At 33.6% G+C, this 16,061-nt stretch overlaps 2 protein-coding genes across 11 annotated transcripts in view; both read left to right on the top strand.

The window, feature by feature from the left end:
- The window catches only part of LOC109593944 (NAD(+) hydrolase sarm1), a 74,115-nt gene extending 59,587 nt beyond the window's left edge, over window positions 1–14,528 (top strand). For 6 of the 10 annotated variants that reach the window (XM_049968239.1, XM_049968238.1, XM_049968234.1 and 3 more), the window contains 7 exons: window positions 1,169–1,336; window positions 9,152–9,406; window positions 9,468–10,771; window positions 11,101–11,629; window positions 11,687–11,853; window positions 13,073–13,309; window positions 13,412–14,528. In XM_049968239.1, the coding sequence (XP_049824196.1) occupies window positions 1,169–1,336; window positions 9,152–9,406; window positions 9,468–10,771; window positions 11,101–11,629; window positions 11,687–11,853; window positions 13,073–13,265 (2,616 nt within the window). In that variant the 3' untranslated portion in view covers window positions 13,266–13,309; window positions 13,412–14,528. Of the gene's footprint in view, window positions 1–1,168; window positions 1,337–6,702; window positions 7,198–9,151; window positions 9,407–9,467; window positions 10,772–11,100; window positions 11,630–11,686; window positions 11,854–12,373; window positions 12,550–12,569; window positions 12,661–13,072; window positions 13,310–13,398 lie in introns of those variants that run through there. The other 4 variants (XR_007548235.1, XM_049968235.1, XM_049968242.1 and 1 more) reach the window with 4 other exon arrangements.
- A 557-nt stretch (window positions 14,529–15,085) lies between these two features.
- LOC109601389 (uncharacterized) lies at window positions 15,086–16,015 on the top strand. The gene is made up of 3 exons (XM_020017631.2): window positions 15,086–15,239; window positions 15,296–15,484; window positions 15,538–16,015. Exons 1-3 carry the CDS (start codon window positions 15,200–15,202, stop codon window positions 15,807–15,809), a joined length of 501 nt encoding a protein of 166 aa, XP_019873190.1. The 5' UTR covers window positions 15,086–15,199; the 3' UTR covers window positions 15,810–16,015.
- The last annotated feature ends 46 nt before the right edge of the window (window positions 16,016–16,061 follow it).

Below are 16,061 nucleotides of genomic sequence, written 5' to 3' on the forward strand. Positions count from 1 at the left end.
CCTTAAAAGTTTAGAGTTACTTGAACTTTACATTTATTCTTTTTTCTCAATTACCTATAAAATGATTTTTTGTTAGATATTATATATATATATATATATATATATATATATATATATATATATATATATATATATATATATATATATATATATATATATATATATTTATTTTGGAACTTGTGTGTAGTTTCCTTCATCTTAAAGTTTCAAAGTTTTACTTTAGCTTTTGAATTATTTTTAGCTCAAAATTGTATAGAAAATCATGGTTTAATGTTGGAATTTAATATTAAAATGATTTTTTAGAAGCTTATCGAGTAACTTTTTAGAAGTCCATTTTATGGTCCAAAGTCCAAAGTAATTCCAATCTTCTTCCATTTCGATTTACTGCTTTTTGAGTAAAATTTTCTCTTTACCTTAAAAGTTTAGATATACTTGAACTTTACAGTCATTCTTTTCTCTCCATTGTCTATAAAATGATGTTTTTGACATTAAAGTGATTTTTATAAGGATTTTTCTTGAAACTTGGTCAACTTTCCTTTATCTTAAAGTTTTAGAGTTCTACTTGAGCTTTGGAATTATTTTTATCTCATAATTGTTTAGAAAATGATGATTTAATGCTGGAATTTAATATAAAAACGATTTTTTAGAAGCCTGACTATTTTTTTCGCGCCAAAAGCGCCAGTGGTACTATTTTAAGGCACTGACACGAAACTTTCAGTGTCACCAGTTCCCGAAAATTTCATTGTTGTGAATCACGCACTCCAGAAATTTGTTTAGCTTTAATAATAAACACAACGTTCCTGCCAAATGACGTTTTCAACGCGCCTCTTAAAAATATAACAACCACAATTACAAATCAACTGTTTGCTCATGTAAATTTGATAATATAAATTTCGTGCGTTAAAAGTGTACGGCTGTCGTAATAACAATTACCTCGACCTTGTGCGCATAATTAAACAAGTCGCAACTCGACGTTTTATAAATACACCAGCGATTATCCGAATCGAGATTGTGCAACTACTCATCCTGATCACCATATTCGCGATAATCGATCGGACCGATGACCAAACAAGTGCGCGATCAATAACCGATCAATATTTACACTGACCAAATCGAAACCCACATCCAATTAACACCCAGATGATTTATGAGGATTTCGTGTTTGCAGGTGGTGAAAGATGGTTTGTGCGCGGAGAAAGAGAGCTCGAAGTGCGCGGAAATGAAGAAGATCCAAGCCGGGGATGTGTCGTACGAGGAGAACAGTGCAGCTGCAGCTTCGAGGGCGCGATTGGAGGTCGGCGGCGTGTCCGCCGAGAAGAACCAGATCACGGCCACGGTATGTTGCTATTTTGACTTTGACGCCATCTTTAAATCGTCTTCAATTATCTTTGGTGGAGCTGAGTTTTAAAATATTTCGCGATGGAAACGTCCAGCCCCATAAAAATGGGTGTGAATACAAACGCCGAAGCGTGTGTAACCTATTTAAACGAGCACTTGTTCAATTACTGACAAAGTCGCACATGTTCGATGTGTCGCATCAGTGTTTCGGTTGCGTTCCAGTCTTGTTTAACATTGTTATGGATAAGGTTAGTAACAATCAATTATCCTAGTGTTGTTGTCTAAACAAAACGGATTAGCACAAAGGCGTTGGATGGAAACCTTGACCCGTTGCGACGCAGTTGGGCTCCGATCGAGCTAAGCCCCTTTCGCAATGTTATTCAGGTCACAGGAGACTAAACACTCCTTCGTGCCAACGCGTGTGTCTAGAATTTGATCGATATCGTGCCGTTTTTGTGGGGCTAAATTGACCGATGAAAATCCGTTTAGCATTTTTATGAATCGTTAAGTTTTATTTGATCCAAGGTGTAAACACATTAAAAACTTTGATTGTTACCCAAACCAGATAAACCTAAACAATTTCGGATGATGGCGTATTTTAATTGAAATTTTCTAGTTATCTAAAAATAGTATTTGACTGTCACCAAGAGTAAACAACAAACTTTTTAATCTTGATTTGTTTAATGTTCAAATTATACGTGGAATCAAGATAAACCTTTTAACACTATATTAGGATATTAAATATTAATGATCAAAGTTCAAATTTTTTTTCGCATTCGTCATGCACATTCAAATTTTTTACCAAGCAAATAAAAAATTCTAGATATAATATTATTGATGCAGTTGACTCATAAAATGGTGGGCGTTGTTATTTATTTTATTTCCTGTGATTGCACCTACAAATACAATTATTACTAATTAAAAAATTATGTAGTTATTTTATCAATTAATTAAATAAGCATTAACATAAATTAACAGCTGGTCCTTGTATTTTTCCCACCTCCACGTCGAATCAATAAAGCACAAATCAGTACACGATAACCTAATAGGATGAATCCGCATCCCGGGATTAATTAACGACCAGAAAACAGTCGATCAACATGTTCATTACCGCCGATAACTTCAATAAAACTACAAAAAGTAGTCACGCGATCGCAGTGCAATTCCAGGCATTCCACCCCCGAAATCGATATGACGGACTAAGGCGCCACCGTCGTGCCCGAAGAGCTAAGAGCTCAGTTTGTGATGGAACTCCGAAATGCACCGTCACATCGTCACCATACTAACGAAGAATTTTCCTAGGACAGTTTTGGGCAGGACTCAAACGGTCAATGTTTACGGTCACATCAAGGTGGGACTTGCACCCAGTTCATTTTGTGCTTTTGCACCAGCTTTTGTGACATTGTCAAAAAACAAAAAGTACGGCGCAGACGTGTATTATTCGGGAATAATTTATATGTTACGCATTATAGTCAAATAACACCGATAACCGAATCAATAGGAAATGTAAATGGTTGCGACCGATTCGTCGAGTTTTCAGCTGAATCACTCTTCTATATTTCGCTACCCAGTCTTATTTTAGCATTCGTCCGCGGTGCATTCTCATTTTTCCCCGGTTCAACAAATTTTTCTGCACGTTCCGGCTTAACGAAGCGATATAACAGTGATAAAGTCGGGAAGGTGTGTAAGCGTTAAATGTCCCACGTTGTCTCCTCACAACACATGCAGATGTGATCCGTCAATACTAAAACGGATGCGTGTATAAATAGTCGGGTATGCGGATCGTAAAGATGTGTTTTGTGTACTGATTTATTATTAGGATGGTTCAAGGAACTGGTTTACGTTTTCTGATCATCTGCAGGTTCGTCTTTTGTTTAATTCTTTGTTTCGGCTTTTATTTGACTGTTTCGTATTGAAATTAATCGGAGAAAGTACCATTGGTTCTCCTAGAGTATTGTAAGATAAGAACGTCCTTAATCAGATGCGAAATTTTATAATTTTCTCGTGTGAATAGGGCCGCAAAACTAAATGGTCACCAACAGGTAACTTAAATAAATCAACTTGTCGCCAAAATGATCAATAAGAATTGATGACGTCACAAGTACTGCTATATTTTTTGCTTGCAAGGAAAAACTAGCTTATTCTGCTTAATACAATAATATAAAAAATGATTGCGATAAAGAATTACTAAGCGATATAAGAGCTGTAAAAGAAAAATAATTATTAAATGGTACGTCTATAGCATCATAAAATAGTAATTTTGTAATAGTAAAACTAACTAAAATACTGAAAAATACTCAAATTTAAAATAGTATAGGCAAGAAGTGTCAAATAACATAGTTTTTATCAAAATAACTCAGAAACTATATATCTATATCTATTTTTAATCTTTTCTCAAAATATTACATTTTTTGAATTAGTAAAATAAAGTTACTATGAAAAATACTATAATTTAAAATAGCATAGATACTTTTATTCTAAACAGTATTATACATTAGTGCAAAAAGTGTCAAATAACATAATTCTTATCAAAATAAATCAAAAACAATTATATCTATATCTATTTTTAATCTTTTCTTATGAATAATATTTTATAATATTATATTGGTTGAATTACTAAAACTAGATTATTCTCAAAAATATTATAATTTAAAATAGCTTAGATACTTTCATCTTATTAGTATTATACAGTGGAGTGACAAAAAAACATAGTACTTATCAAAACAAACATTTATATATTTAACTATTTTTAATCTTTCCATAATATATTATATTTTTTGATTTAGTAAAACAAGATTATTCTCAAAAATACTATAATTTAAAATAGCATAGATACTTTCATCTTAAGAAGTATTATTCAGTGATACAAGGAGTATTAAAAACATAGTTCTTATCAAAATAAATCAGAAACATTTATATCTATATATAATTTTAATATTTTCGTAATTTTTCAATATTTATTGAATTAGTAAAATAAATTTATTCTGAAAAATTATATAATTTAAAATAGTATAGATACTTCCATCTTAAGAAGTTTTATTCAGTGATGCAAGGAGTGCTAAAAATCATAGTCTTATAAAATAAGACAATGATATCTATATCTATTTATAATCTTTTCTTAAAATATTATACTTTTTAAATTAGTCAAGCAAGGTTATTCTAGAAATATTATAATTTAAAATAGTTTAGATATTTTTATCCTAAAAAAATTTTATTCACTGGTGCAAGGAGTCCTAAAAACATAATTCTTATCAAAATAAATCCTATATCCTATTTTAATATTTTCACAAGATATATTTTTTCAATTAATAAATCAAGGATATTCTGAAAAAATAATACAATTTAAAATAGCATCCGTAAATTCATCCTAAAAAGTATTATTCAGTGGCACAAGGAGTGTTAAAAAACATAGTTCATCAAAGTAAATTAGGAGCAATTATATCAATATATATTTTTAATCTTTTCATAAATAATAATATATTTTTTGAATTAATAAAACAAGGTTATTCTGAAAAATACTAAAATTTAAAATAGTGTAGATACATTCATCCTAAAAAGTATTATTCAGTGATGCAAGAAGTGCGAAAAACATACTTGTTATCAAAATATATCAGAAACAATTATATCTATAGATATTTTTATCTTTCCATAATGTATTATTTTTTTGAATTAGAAAAAATAAGGTTGTTCTCAAAAATACTATAATTTAAAATAGTATAGAGGCTTTCGTCCTAAGAAGAATTATTCAGTGGTACAAAGAGTACCAATAAACATAGTTCTTACCAAAATAAATCATAAACATTTATATTTATATATATTTTTAATCTTTTCATAAACTACTATATTTTTTGAATTAGTAATACAAGTTTATTTTGAATTAAAATAGTATAACATAGATACAAGTTTTGTTCAGTGGTGCAAGGAGTACTGAAATCAATCAATTTATCAAAATAAATCAGAGATATAGATATCTTTGTCCCTGATTTATTTTGATAAGACTATGATTTTTAGCACTCCTTGCACCACTGAATATAACTTCTTAGAATAAATGTATCTAATGCTATTAAATAGTATTTTAATTATAGAATTTTTGAAATTAAATTATATTTTTATTATAATTTTTAAATTAGTAAAGCAAGGTTATTCTAGAAATACTATAATTTAAAAGAGTGTAGATATTTTCACCTAAAAAATATTATTCACTGGTGCAAAGAGTACTAAAAATACACTTCTTATCAAAATAAATCAAAAACAATTATATCTAAGTCTATTTTTAATATTTCCATACAATACTATAATTTTTAAATTAGTGAATCAAGGTTATTCTGAAACATGTTATATTTAAAATAGCATAACATAGATATTTTCATTCTAAAAAGTATTATTCAGTGGTGCAAGAAATGCTAAACACATAGTTCTTTTCGAAATAAATTAGAAGCAATTACATCTATATCTATTTTTATATTTTCATAAATAACAATATATTTTTTGAATTAGTATAACAAGGTTATTCTGAAAAATACTATAATTTAAAATAGCGTACATACTTTCATCCTAAAAAGTACTATTCAGTGGTGCAAAGAGTGTCAAAATTCATACTTCTTAACTAAATATATCAGAAACTATCATATCTATATCTATTTTTAATCTTTCCATATTTTTTGAATTAGTGAAACAAGGTTACCCTCAAAAATACTATAATTTCAAATAGTATAAATACTTTCGTCCTAAAAAGTATTATTCAGTGGTACAAGGAGTGCCAAAAAACATAGTTCTTATCAAAATAAATCAGAAACTTTATATATTTTTCAATTTTTAATATTTTCACTATACATTTTGAATTAGTAAAAATTCTATAATTTAAAATACTATAGATACTTTCATCCTAAGAAGTTTTATTCAGTGTTGCAAGGAGTGCTAAAAACATAATTCTCCAAAACAATATAATATAGTTTTATTCAAAATAAATAATAAATAAACTTATTTATGTCTTTTTTTACTTTTTCTATATTTTTTGAAAGATTGAAACTATACAAAAATATAATAAACAATGAAAAAAACATTGACAGTCCTAAACGTGAAAATAATAAACAGTGAAAAAAACATTACGTCAAAATGGTACATGTTTGTCGCATTCAAAACCGAAAAGTATTTTCAATGAAGTTAACTTATTTTAATCTTGAATATAATTTGATCTTGAATTTAATTTTAATACAATCGACCGTATTTTCCCTTTTACAACCGACAGACTAACTACCTGTATGTGACGAAATGGAACGTTCGGCATAAAAGAGGGGTTGGTCGTCTGTGCCCCTCTTACCTGCCTACAACCATCTGCTAAACACACTCTGCTCACAAAGCCAGTGAGTGCAGTTCAGCATGGAGTTCACGAAGGTGCTAAGCGAACGCGGCAAAGAGTTGATTCTCTTTGAAAATTACAAGTTCTATCAAGAGAAAACCATTCCCCGCGGCCTGAGATGGAGATGCACGGTTCGGGGTTGCACCTCGAGAGTGACCACGAACACGGCGCAAGACAAACTGCTGCACATAAACATGAAACACAATCATGGCGAATTGAGCCGCCTAAAACGACAGATTATATCGAACAAGGCCAAGAAGCGGGCCTTGGAAGAGGATGCGTGCGATAAGTCGCCGAAGGTGGTGCTGAGAGAAATGATAACGAATCAAAATGTTGACCTTAACGATGTGGACGTGAAGAGGATCACTCAGAATATTTACAGGGAGAGGAAGCTTAAATGGCGAAAGGAAGAAAAAAGCAGTTTACCTAATGACGATGATGACGATGATTCTGAGGGGGAACTCGTTATTGTTATTGACGACGAAAATAAATCGCAAGTGGTGAGAAATAGTGTTTGTTTAAGATGTTATTAATTGGTCATAACTTTCAATCATTTGACACTTCCGAACGTTTATTAGTGTTTTTACAAATTATCATAATTTATCGATGAGAATAATTTATTTCATCATCGGTATTAATATGAAATTCCCTATAAATTTCTTGATAATCAGTTTAGTTGTCCAGTTATATATTATTGTCTTATAAATATGCAAGATAAAATTAATTAATTTAAATTTAAAATTCATTAAGTTCTACTAAAAATTAGTAAAATCTATAAATAAAATTAATATTACGGAAGTAATCCTTGAAGATTTCTTGTTTACACAGTGTATATAAATTTTTTACCCAATTTTTTTCTAGAATTCTGAACGCACTGATAAAATTTCAGAAATAGGACTGAATGGGTTCTAAAACTGCAAAACAAACGTACAACCTAAACTTTTTTTATGAATTGTTAACCCACATATTTGACGTCACACAACTTCTAATAATAATCCAACAATAATAAATAACAATGACAATATTAATCCCTCCGTATCTATTTTTATGTGGTCCACATTTTCGTTGTTTTCCCAAGTCCCAATACAAATTATTATTATTGATGGATGTCATATATCAATTCCTTTGAATCCATGTCATCATCATCTCACAGAACATCTCTAATTAATCCGTATTTATTTACAAATCTGTGAACGCATAAAAACATGGCACAATTCCAACGACCATCTGACCGATTATATTTTTACATCCACTCCGGCGTACCGACGCTCCGACGAAAAAAAAATGCCCGTCCGTAGTCAGAGCGCGTCGTCCGTCTCAAGTGCACCAATTACAGGGTACACCTGGTGTCACGTGGTTTTGTGTCACGATGTCGGCACCGTGGCCAGTCAAAAAGGGCATTTTCAAGAGGGCAGCACCGTATTCGCAGCCGCAACACGTGATGGTCACCAATATCAAAACGCCGCCCAAACTCAAACTCAATATTGGAACAAATGTAAATATTCCTCCGGGTGTTTTGGTTTGATCAATTTGCAGAGGTAAAAGTTTCAACGTCGTTTTGCCCGAATTGTGTCTTCGTCTTTTGCGTCTGTGTTGGTGATGATGATTGGTGAAACTTTAATTATGATGAGCAATCAATTTTTCCACCATTCACCCTGTACAAGTTCTGTGTCTTTGTATTTTCTTTTTTTAATAATGATCCTTTTGTTCTGTCTTTCATCTTTAAACAGTTGTGAACGTTTCAATTGGATTGTAATTGCTGTGACCATCGTTTCGCACCATTTTAATCCATGAAACAGGACAATGTTATCATCTATTGGTCCCAATCCAACGGAAAATTTTACATGTGCCTTTCATATAAATTTAAAAATAAATGAAGCGTAAGAACACCTGCAGTTCCAACATCCAACTTTTTGAACGTTAATGTGCCACAACAAAAACATATGTAAGCTTCACTGTTTTTTTTAACACGATAAAATATCAATGATTAATTAATAATAATGCTGTAAATTATCACCAACCACCGATAAACCTCAAAGGTCACGCCATTTTTCTGGGAAGGACATTCAATTGATCATAACTGGCAGACTTCAATCAGTCTATCATTTTATTTACCGAATTCTGATTATTGACGGCTCCTTAACTCTATTGGTGTCAACTACGTGACTAAGAGTGTGGTGCAAGATAATAGCACTTATATAACGTAATTCACATATGGTTTGGACTGATTGTATGGAAATCAATGCAATGTTTTATTGGTTTGGCATTGATCTTTCTCATTGTATTTTGACACGAAAATATCTCAGCTCCATGAATGAATTTATCACATTTTATAGTTTTTAGAATCATGACTAATTAAACCAAAAGCAAATTTGCCCATGTTATCACAGAATATAAATATACACTTCCACGATATCACTTACGCCAGTGTTAATTCAGCCATTTTCCTTGCAGGAGCAAAAACTACTAAAGGCAGGCGATCTAAGCCAAGCTGAGTCTAAAAATATGGCTCATACCAACATGAAAGTAACAACTGATAACTTCAGTACAGAAAAAAGGGCTACTGAGTCACAACAACAAATGCAGACAGTAACTAACAACGGCATCTTCAATCACGAACAAGTGACATCTACCAGCTCGCACTACACCATGAAGAAAGACTACACCAAGATTTCATCTTCCTCGTCCACCCTCCAGCAAAAAGCTCAAGTAAGTCGAAACAACTCCCAATACCTTATTAACTGTCTACTAACAAATTATTTTGTTGCAGTTCCACCTACTCAACAATAGCAGCGTATCCGAAGACGAGATTTTGAACCAAAACTTCCAAGACTTGGAGTGCCTTTCAGCAACGTCGAAGAAATCCGATATCAAAAGTGCAATAGAAAAATACTCAGATTACCTGGACAATTCGGTGAAGTACCTTAAAAACCAGGATCCACAATGCGCCCCACAAATCTTAGACAAAATGAACGAAGTAATGAGCAAAGCCTGGGCGGTACCGACCTACGGTCACGAACTAGGATCGTCACTTTGTAAGACGCTACGAGATTGTGGCGGATTGAATCTGATCATGGCGAATTGCACGAAACAAGACAAAGATTTGCAGTTCTCCAGCGCCCAATTGCTGGAGCAATGTTTGACCGGCGATAACAGGCTGCACGTCGTCGAACACGGACTGGACAAAGTCGTGAACGTGGCCTGCGTTTGCACGAAAAACAACACGGTAGACCATTCCCGAGTTGGCACCGGGATTTTGGAACACCTATTTAAGCACAGCGAAGAGACCTGCAGCGACGTAATCCGTCTCGGTGGGCTGGACGCGTTGCTATTCGAATGCAGAAAGAGCGACGTCCCAACACTGAGGCACTGTGCCGGAGCTTTGGCCAACCTGAGCTTGTACGGTGGTGCGGAGAACCAGGAGGCGATGATCAAGCGTAAGGTTCCAATGTGGCTCTTCCCACTAGCCTTCCACACCGACGACAACATCAAATATTACGCTTGCCTGGCAATAACCGTGCTGGTGGCGAACGCGGAGATTGAAGCCGACGTCATACAGTCCGGCACTCTTGGTCTTGTCGAGCCTTTCGTCACCACTCACAATCCTTCCGAATTCGCCAAATCAAATCTGGCACACGCCCACGGACAAAGCAAGACGTGGCTTAAACAGTTGGTACCCGTTTTGAATTCGAAACGCGAGGAGGCCAGGAATTTGGCCGCCTTCCACTTCTGCATGGAGGCCGGTATCAAGAAACAGCAAGGGAAAACGGACATCTTCGCTGAGATTGGTGCGGTGGAGCAGCTAAAGAAGGTCGCCAGTTGTCCGAATGCAGTTGCGTCCAAATACGCGGCACAGGCGCTCAGACTGATCGGCGAAGTGGTACCGCACAAGCTCAGCCAGCAGGTCCCACTGTGGTCCTGCGAGGACGTTGAGGAGTGGGTGAAGCAGATCGGCTTCATGAAATACTCGCGCAGTTTTACAGAGAGCAGAGTCGACGGCGACCTGTTGTTGCAGCTAAACGAAGACAACTTGAAAAACGACATAGGACTGACGAATGGAATTGAAATTAAAAGGTAAGCGAGCTTGGGTTTTTGCCGAGTCAGCAGATCGGCACATCAATAAACTTTTTCTAGAACAGGTGTCGGTTTACAATGTTCGGGACGTGATATAAAGATAAGAATTGGATTCTTTAGAGTTAAAAACGGGGCGGACGATGAGTTGTTTTTATTTCGACAGTATTTTTATACGTGGACTTTGAACGTAAATATTTTATAAAACGGGAACACGTGAACCAACTTATTTATATTTTAATTTATCAATGGCAATTAAATAATGTTTTAATTACAAATAATCAACTACAATTAATCAATTATTAACCAAATATAAATTTGTGTTCTTACAGATTCACTCGAGAATTACAAAAGTTGAAGAAAATGGCAGACTACTCCTCCAGAGATTCGGCAAACATCAATAACTTCCTGCAACAGCTTGGACCTGAGTTCAGCATTTACACCTACAGTCTCCTGAACGCAGGCGTGGAAACTAAAGATTCCCTGAAAAACATCTCGGAGGATCAACTTAAGGACGAATGCTTCATACATAACTCCATACACCGCTTCCGAATCATGGAGGGAATCAGGCAGTTAGAAAGTGGAATGGACAGTACAAATGATCCCGGAATGGACAAGCCTCTGGACGTGTTCGTCAGCTACAGAAGATCCAACGGATCACAGCTGGCGAGTTTGTTGAAAGTCCACTTGCAGCTCAGAGGTTTCAGCGTTTTCATCGACGTAGAGCGATTGGAGGCTGGCAAGTTCGACAACAATCTTCTGCAGAGCATCCAAAAGGCTAAACACTTCCTCCTGGTGCTCACCCCCGATGCGTTACAGAGATGCGTAGGCGACTTCGAGAAGAAAGACTGGGTGCACAGAGTAAGTTTCTATCTGGGACTCTAAAGAATCGAACTGATTGCCGTTCTATTTGTTTAGGAGATTGTGGCTGCTTTGCAAGCGAACTGCAACATCATCCCTATCATCGATAATTTCCAATTCCCTGAAGCGGACGAGCTGCCGGAAGATATGCGACAAGTCTGTCATTTTAACGCAGTGCGGTGGATTCACGATTATCAAGATGCATGTGTGGACAAACTTGAAAGGTGAATTGGGGTGTTTTTAATTACTAACTAACTAGCACGATAGATTAACATTACTATTACAATTGGATGCCATGTGGTCAACTAATCAAGGTTTTATTTGCTTTTTGGTTTATTAACACTTGTATATATTTTTATTTTAATTGTTAAATTGTCAACTGTGGCACATTTATACTGTTTATTAACTTCAGCGTTTAATTACAAGTAGAAAACGAATATTAAGGTCGACGTGATGGGCGAGTTTCAATACTAAATAAACAACTTAATTTTGGTTAGTTGACTATGTTGCACCCAATTAGTAAGAATGTATATAATTGAAAACTCTTATTATGTAATTCCTTCAACACCTGAACTGTATTATGATGTTTTTAAGCATAAATCACCAAATGGTAAACAATCTTATCATAAACGTCAGCGTACTTTTATGATTATAAAACATGAGATATGGTTTGGTTAATTCCACATAATTCCTACATCTGCCTCACCTGATCAGTATTTTAACTTTGATAACATTTATTTTTAGGTTTCTATTGGGTCAGACAAGCAATATTTAAAGCATCGGATTCTTCTAAACCTTAACTTGTACAAATTATTCCTTAAATTATCCATTCCAAGAAATCCAATACGTTTCTGTTAATATTTATTGTTACATATTGTAATATGCTTATTTATTTATTTATAATAAATGTAAAATATTGACACTGGGTTTTTATCTTTAGAGTTATCCGTCGAGGTTTGAGGAGATATTATTAAACACCTCGTAAATGTGGGAATCTCAAAATGTATGGCTTGTTGCAACAAGCGATACATGTGAGTATAATTTCAAAGAATTAAAGGAAAAGTACTTAACTGAATGTGCACATCCTTTTTATATACATAATACGAATAACTCGCCCAAAACGACATTTGCACTATATCGTGTCTCTGCTTTTTTTTGCATGCCTCACTGTGTGTTTGGTGGAGGTGAGTGGCAAATTGGTGTATCATTATTATCTTTTATCTTCCAAAAAATCCTTATCAGTTAAACTTGTCAACAGAACTAAATATTATCCCAGAGGGCTACTATTAAAATTGCATGGGACATTTAGTGTAGTCATTTAATTCCGTTGGCCTTCTTTGTATAAAATCACCCTCATTGTGTCCCAACATCATGTGAAATGCTTTTGTTGCGTTACCCCACCGATTAAACGCCCAAAACTGAACCAATTCTGTGTTGTTTCAGGTTCATGCGTGGTGAAATGAACTACCGCAGCGATTGCCAGCCAAACAGAGTGGGTTTGAAAGGAGACATCACCCCTGGCACACCATCCAACCCGAATTTGGTCAGACAACCCCCGAACTACCAGAGAATGCACAGCAACGACTCTGGCAGCGGCAAAAGTTCGGATAAGGACGTGAACGGGCTCAGGGATTGACTAGATGGTCCCAACGCCTCGGGAACTCCGACGCCGCTACCCAGGTAAAAATCCATTTATGCCATAATTTAATTGAACCAATTAACGCTTTGCTTGTGTATTAACCCGAATTATAAACTAACGTACAACGTAGTTTTTCTTTACAGATTCTACAAGGCGTCACAACCTAGACCGTGGATAATGAATTCAACTCGATACAATCAAAGAGGTTTACCACCTCAGTACCCGAGACGGAGTTCGAACACTCCGATTTCGTCGCTGGCTTTGAACAGCGTGTCGGCAACTCCCAACCGTTCCAGAAGCTTAGACGGCTTACTGGACACCGAACCAAAGTTGGCAGCTCAATGTGTGACCGATGACGCAATCGATCCGTCCGAGACAACCAAAAGTTGCGACGAATTTGAAAAGAATTTTGAAGAAGATGATAACGCGAACCTGAGTAAAAAGGCTCAAAGTCTTGACAACAATTTGGACTGTTCGTTGGATAGCAGTGATATGGACAAGTCGTCGCTGTACAGTAATTCGAGTGACTCTAAGAGGAAGCGGAACTTCATGGACAGATGTGTAAATAAAGTGAGATCTCTTATAAAGAAGTAATTCACGCTAAACTTTGATATTAGATTTATATGACTGCATCTAATCAATCATCACTAATTTTTGGAGAATTTTTTATGTATTAGTGTCAACTAAAAGCTGCTTTTAAAATTAGTCGTGAATGATATGGTGAAACTAGACGTGATATTTTATTTATTTTAGTGTCTTTGAGGCAGCTTTAGAGTGTTATCATTCTAAACTTGTCCAGCAACTAAATTCTATGTACAAAAATGTGCTTTTATACAAAATTTGTATATTTGGTAAATGTGTGATCATTCAATGCCTTCGTGGGTGCATATTTTAGTATTTATACTTTTAGTATGTATATAAGTGTTGTCAAATTTGAGATTTTATTATTTGAATTTGAATAATAATTCACAGTGCTTATGTTATGTAATGTATGTGTTTTAACATGTATAACATATATTTCAAATATTTATAACTGTAACACCTAGACTTGCTTAAATAATTTAAGCACAGTTTATGGGAAACTGTAAATTATATTTTATCAGTATATTTTATTTATAGCAATTATTGCATCTGCCTTTTTTACCTTTTTAATACTCAAAAGGTGAAAAAATTATTGTTCTAACAGTTATAGTTTTGTATTATATAGCAACTATTTGTTTTTTATCTATGTTATATTTCTAAATATATTTTATTAAGTGACTTTTGAGTTTTATTTTAAATACGTATTTATTAAATATTTATCTATTTCAATTAATAGCAAAAAAATTGTAAATTATATTTTATAAATAATATTTATTTATAAAAAATCTATACTTATTTATTATTATTATTATTATTATTATTATTATTGGTCGTATTATTAAATCACACGAAAAATGGGATTATTACGACAATTCTCGTCAGTTGAAGCTAATAAACCTGATTATTTTATTCAATACAGGTTATTTAAATATATTTTGAACAATAAAGTTTATTTGAATAAAAGTTATTTTAAAATTAGGTTAAAAATATAAATTGTAATTTCCTTACCAAATATTTCAAATCTTCTTAACGAAATTATTGAACACAAACATATATTTCAATTATTGAAACTTCATCTATTACGATACTTTTAACCATTAATATAAAAATTTTGATTTAAGAGCAGCAAGGAGTGACAAATTTCAATTCAACGAATAATAGTTTCGATATTCCATTTTGGATTCATTGGAACTACAAAAGTTCGTCGGGAATGCCACCAGAGGGCGCACACGTTGCATTTGTTTTATGAATTTCAAAAGTTTGACGTTTTTACAAACCGTTTTTATGTTCACGTTAAAAACTGTCTTCATCGCAATTTACTTTGAATCATTGTACGCATACCTAGCAAAATGTTGTTTTCACCGGCAGCACGTTTGTTGAATTCGGAGAGTAAGTTATAACGTTTAATTTAATTTCATAACAAACATTTGATGTTTTCCTTTCAGACTCCGAAACTAAGGTTCTCAAGAAAGTCGGCAATAATCTTTCAGTTCGCAAGCCTTTTGCGGATAAAGATGTGAACGGTAAATCACCAGTGAAATCACCCAAAAAACTGGGAAAAACGCCCGCCAAAAAGGCCCCCCAACCACAAGAATTTTCCATCGAAGACTTCACTTGCTCATATAAAACAGAGGGTATAATTTAACCAATTACTTTGGTTACATTTTTTTACATTGTTTCATTTCAGATGATTTTGAAGATGAATTTTGGCTAAACCCCAAAGAGCAACTTGAAAATGACCTCAAATATTATTGTTATGGAGCTGGAGGTTTAGAAACTCCTCCTCCAGAGTTTGAACCAACATTTGAAGAAGTACCTATATCTCCACTGCAAGTTTCTGATGATCCATTTGAGATATTTCATAAAGAGGTATGCAAGAAACTTGAGGAACATCAGTTTGAACTTGAAGATATTGATATAACATATATTGATTATGATGAATTTAATGATTCTGTTTAAAAATGCTTATCTACTGTTAGTATAAGTTATTTTGGTATTTTAGTAGTTTTTTTACAAATAATGTATATTGTATTTGACAAACAAACATATATTACTAAAATGACTTTCACCTTGTAGAAATAGTTTATGTTTGTGTATTTATGTTTCTAAATTTTACTGTAATGTAATATTTATATTCTCTTTTCATTAATAAAGTTTAATCTAGATACATTTTTTAATTAAATTTATCCCCTAGTAATGTTTAAATGAGAA

The sequence above is a fragment of the Aethina tumida genome, chromosome 5 (genome assembly GCF_024364675.1).
Source record: "Aethina tumida isolate Nest 87 chromosome 5, icAetTumi1.1, whole genome shotgun sequence".
NCBI classification, from domain to species: domain Eukaryota; kingdom Metazoa; phylum Arthropoda; class Insecta; order Coleoptera; family Nitidulidae; genus Aethina; species Aethina tumida.

Coding starts and splice junctions, on each gene's coding strand:
- LOC109601389 (XM_020017631.2), top strand. CDS start 15,200: ATGTTGTTTTCACCGGCAGCACGTTTGTTGAATTCGGAGA. Junction 15,240..15,295: donor ACGTTTGTTGAATTCGGAGA/GTAAGTTATAAC, acceptor TTTTCCTTTCAG/ACTCCGAAACTAAGGTTCTC. Junction 15,485..15,537: donor TTGCTCATATAAAACAGAGG/GTATAATTTAAC, acceptor GTTTCATTTCAG/ATGATTTTGAAGATGAATTT.